Below are 4852 nucleotides of genomic sequence, written 5' to 3'. Positions count from 1 at the left end.
ATATTAGCAATTAATTATTTAATATTTTTTTTTGAATGCCCTATTATTCAGTATTATTGAATGAAGTTAATTACAAATCATTTTTTAACAAATAGTGCAAAGTGATTAAAAAGAGTGTTATTATTTAAATCCGATCTCAAACTAAATTGATTTAAAATACAAGTTTAGAGATTATGAAAAAAAATGACTGATTAAAAGGGTGCTTTCTTACTATTAAAACTACATTGAATAAACAATTTACACTTTGAATACCGAAAAAAAAGAGTAAATGTAGTATCAGATTGGAGTTCTGTCCAATATAACTACAATACAAACAGACACCGACTCAAGCAACTTGTGATCGTGCTATGTTATGAAACTAAAATACAATACTCAAATTAATAAAGAATAAAGTCTTATTACTTTAGTTCAAGCCGAATGATCAAAGAAAAAAAACGAACCAGTTTAGTTGGTTTAATCCCAATAATAAGTTGATCAAATCTAATCAAACCCGTGAATTGTCCTCATCAATCACTTATTCCATGACTTCGACACTGTAAAAAAATAGGCTCCTAACTTTTTGCGACAAGAGGTTTACTACGTTTACCATGATCACCTTCTTTCTCCCAAAATATGATTTTTTTTTTCAATTGTGTTTTGTCTTTTGTGGTCATTTCTTCACTTAACATGTGCTTCACATCGATGTGGAATCTTGATTGTAATCAATATCCAGCTAAGTTGCAACTCATACTTAAGAATTTTGGTCATGTTATCGCTGTCACTAATAATGGAGTCACACATTGGGATCTTTTTCTCGTGCACTTAGTCTCTCTTCAACTACCAAGGGCCTTTGAGAGAACCCCACATACGTCAAAAGCCAGTTGAACTTATCTACACACCCACCAGGAAAGTAATATATCTAAGAACAAAAGAAGTAGTGAAGAAAAGCATTCACTCTTATATAAGTAAATCGTTGTAGCATTCCTCCGCCACCACTGTGATATCAAACCCATTCTTACCTTGTCCGTTCAACTATTAATTCTAAACAGGAATCTTTGAAAAAAAAATTACTATTTAGATTTTCGCAGTTGCAGGGCTGTTCAATGCAAGATAACACTTCTCTCTTTTTCTAAAAAAAATATGCGACATTTCAAGAGAGAAGTCTATTTCTAATCTCTTAAATTGTGTCGTAATCAGCATGTGAATAATAGTTTGATGCTGCAATGTTGATGCATGTGGGTGGGGTCCCATGAAAAAATGATTACTACCTTATTTATTGATATAAATGAAAATGGACCTTTAATTAGTGACTGCACTGGTGAAGTCTCACATAAAACGCATTGGTTGAGTCTCACATTGCGGCGTTAATCAATGACATACGCAATAAACACACCATGAAACCACAATAAAGAACCATTTAAGGAACGATAAAGTACAGACTTGGGGATGATAATCAGGTATCAAATTAGGACTCTACTCATTTATGTCTCAAAATTTACCAGGAACGAGAAACTAATTGGGTACAGAAACTACCGTCTACATCCTCATACAAATCTTCCTAGTACTTTGAGAAAAATATTATTGAAAAAGTAAGTATATCTAATATTTTGAAAACTTAAGAAACAATCAATATTTTATTTATAGGTTCGTAGATTAGGAAGATTTTGTTGGAGAATTCAAAATTATTCAACAAAACAAAGGAAAGAACTACCTGATGTATACGAAATTTGATGATATTTTCCTCCAGACTCCAGATACTTTTTCAATTGATTGAATTTTCAGCAATATGCTTACAACAGTACAGGTCGATGACATTGACATATCAAATGTCACAAATCACCCATATTCTCAAATTAAGCAATGAACAACGCCATCCAATCCAGGGAATTGGAACATCGAGAAAAAATAAGAGCCTTTTTGACTGATGATCCCCCCAACAATTATAAATTTCAATCTATAATTTAAAAGTACTGCCAAATTTGAACAAACTAAATTCACTTCGGAGGAAAAAAAGAGAGAGATTACAGATTCCAATTACCCATTTCCATAAAAAGAAGAGTCCGGCAACAAATACCATTGATTTAAAGAAATGATTTCATTTTCAATTGCAATTGTTACATGAAAAGGGTTTGAAGCATAGTGATCTTCTCTATTGTCTGGGGTATGAAGTGAGGGAAGAAAATTTTTAAAAAGAAACATGTAGAAGGTTAAAAAAAATAATGTTACAGAAGGAGTATAGAATTTCACCTATCGTGTAGGGCAATTACCACCACTGATGAACAAGAACTCCACTTTGTCTAAGGGAATTGAAGAGCTGCAAGCATTGATCATATGTTTTCTCATACTTTGAACTCCTCTGCCCAGGACAACATCTCTGCCATCTATTGTAATGGCATTCAAGGAAAATTTCATCTATCAAACATATAGCCCCAGTTTTAAACAACCTCGGAATCAGATCAAATTCAGTACCCTCAACATCCATCTTCATCACAACAAAATCGTTCTTTGTAACAGTCTTCTTCAACCATTCAGCAAAATCGAATCCCTGAATCTTCTCCACCTCGCCATCAAAGTTCTTCTTCCCCAAAAACTGCAAAGGCCGAATCCTACCCATCCCTCTTCCTTTAACATCAACATGCTCCCCAGGATCACGATGAATCTCAAACGTCAATGTTTCGTTCTTCACCCAGGCAGCATAAGGAACCAAAGTGATCCCCTTCTTCAACCCATACTCCTGATGAAAAGTCTTATCAGCTTCAATTGCATACACATGGAAGGTCTTGTTCTGCTTAGGGTACTGTTTCCTAAACCAAGACCCTATGCTAGAGCCATAGCTTCTTGCTCCAACATCAACATACAAATACCTATTCTTAAAGCTTATATCAACCATTGAAGGAAGGTACTTTATGTTCCTCACATTCCTTTTCAAAGTAATCCAAGGCTTTAAAGGCTCCTCCGAAATCAAAGGCTCAGCAATCTTAACCAAATCATGCTTATAACCAGGAACATAACATTTTCCGTTTGAATCACCAAAATCAAATTTACCAGCGCCATCACCACACTCTTTTTTCAAAACAATTTCACGTATATACGGCATTGAAGAATCAAACCCTTCTAAGCCATGCAACTTCACTACTCTGAAACAATTAAACAAATCAAGGAACGAATTAAAACTATACGTATCTTTAGGGTTTGCAAAATGGAACACCGCGAACCCTCCCGGTTTCAGCGTCCGGTCGATTTCCGCCGCAAACTCCACCGGCTTCGCCGATTGCACGAATGAGTCCTCGCCGGAGAACACGAAATCGAAGGTTTTATCGCCGAACGGAATCCGCTCACCTCGGCCGAACTTCACAAGCGGCTTCACCCCCTTCCGTGCGATTCCGACGGCGTCCTTCACGCCAATCTCCCTCAAGGCGAAGACGTCGCGTCCTCTCGGCGTTTCCACGCACAGCGATTTCGACTGAGGCGAGAGGTAACCGCCGGCAATCAGGTCCTGGAAAGCCGACGAGTAGAAGCGAACCCCGCTGATCCAGTCCTTGCTGGTGTAAGCCTCGGGCTGCAACGAACTCCCGCCGGAGACAGACTCGACGGCAAGAGGACCGGTGCCGGCGATGACGAGGCTGAGAGTCTCCGGCAGAGAGAAAAAGCAGAAGTCGCCGATACTACAAGACTCGCCAGCGACGGCGATGAGGTAAGCGAAACGAACGCCAATGATTAAAACGCCGAAGAGGAGAAACCGTATGAAAAGGTTTCGGAGAGAACCCGGCTTGCCTGCGGAATTTTCCATGGTAAAACAACAGAGACTTTCCTTTTTTTTTCTCACAGAATAATCAATTAAAAAAATCGACGAAATTAGAAAAGAACGAAAATGGAAGAAGAAGTTGGATTATGGCTTTTCCTTTTATCGAGAGCAAAATCGAGCTGAAGTGTGGTTGGCGCCGATTAGGGGTCTAGGTTGGATGGTAGAGATTGGGAAATAGAGAGGGGAGCGAGGGACAAACCGGGAAAACATAATTCACAGATGAATATGCGTGGCTTTCTTTTCTATACTGTGAGAGAGTGTTAGCTACGGAGAAGCGAAGAGCGATTTCATGACTCGGAGAGTGTAACTCAGTGGTGAGTGATGGTGGGTGGTGGTGGTTTTTGCAGAGAAAAAGGAAACGCGTATAGAAAAGTGCACCGGATTGTCCTGCGTGGATAAAGGAAGAAGAGAGAGAGAATCTAATATTCTCTTTTTCGGAATTGGCTCTCAGAATTTTTCAAATTACAGGAATGCCACTGCCACGTCACACTTCATTTTTGTTTTCTTTATTTACAGTAACAGACAGGGACATATGTAATGTGTTGTTGGAGGGTTGGTCATGTCCACGCAGGCAATGCAAAACTGTTTGATATTTTGTGCGTGATGTGTCTATGCGCTGTTTTGTTATGTTCATCAAAATCTATAAATGTTAACCGTTTTATAGGCAATCTAAAAAAGATTGCAAAGATTTTCGTGTTTAAATCAATTTTCAATTTTCGTGAAGAATCTGATGTCAAAGATTGCAAGCAAAGGAAGCAAACACAAAAGGAACATTATCAGTTTAATATGTAAATCAATCATGTCAGTGTTGGTTGAGATTAAAGGTAAACACCATTGTAAATTATTTGTAAAAGGTGATAAAAACTATGAAGAGTAAAAACACCATTGTAAATTATTTGTAAAAGGATTCATTCATGTAGGATGAAGTTCCATTTAGAGATAACATAAAAGAACTAAAAAATATAGAGTTAAAAATGTCAAATATGCACATAAAGACATAAAAAGTATTGAGTTAAAAATGTCAAATATGCACGTAGGAGATAGAATATAGTAATTTAAGGTAGGAGA

General features: G+C 37.4%; 1 protein-coding gene across 1 annotated transcript; it reads right to left on the bottom strand.

Annotated features, from left to right (window-relative positions):
- Positions 1-2055: 2055 nt before the first annotated feature.
- Positions 2056-4413, bottom strand: LOC137827247 (uncharacterized). The gene has a single exon (XM_068633516.1). The coding sequence runs from the start codon at positions 3767-3769 to the stop codon at positions 2243-2245; it is 1527 nt and encodes a 508-aa protein (XP_068489617.1). The 5' UTR covers positions 3770-4413; the 3' UTR covers positions 2056-2242.
- Between the last annotated feature and the right edge of the window lie 439 nt (positions 4414-4852).

This window comes from Phaseolus vulgaris, chromosome 8 (genome assembly GCF_000499845.2).
Source record: "Phaseolus vulgaris cultivar G19833 chromosome 8, P. vulgaris v2.0, whole genome shotgun sequence".
Classification (NCBI taxonomy): domain Eukaryota; kingdom Viridiplantae; phylum Streptophyta; class Magnoliopsida; order Fabales; family Fabaceae; genus Phaseolus; species Phaseolus vulgaris.
The sequence above is the reverse complement of the archived record's forward strand: the minus strand, read 5'-3'. Positions and strand labels throughout refer to the sequence as shown.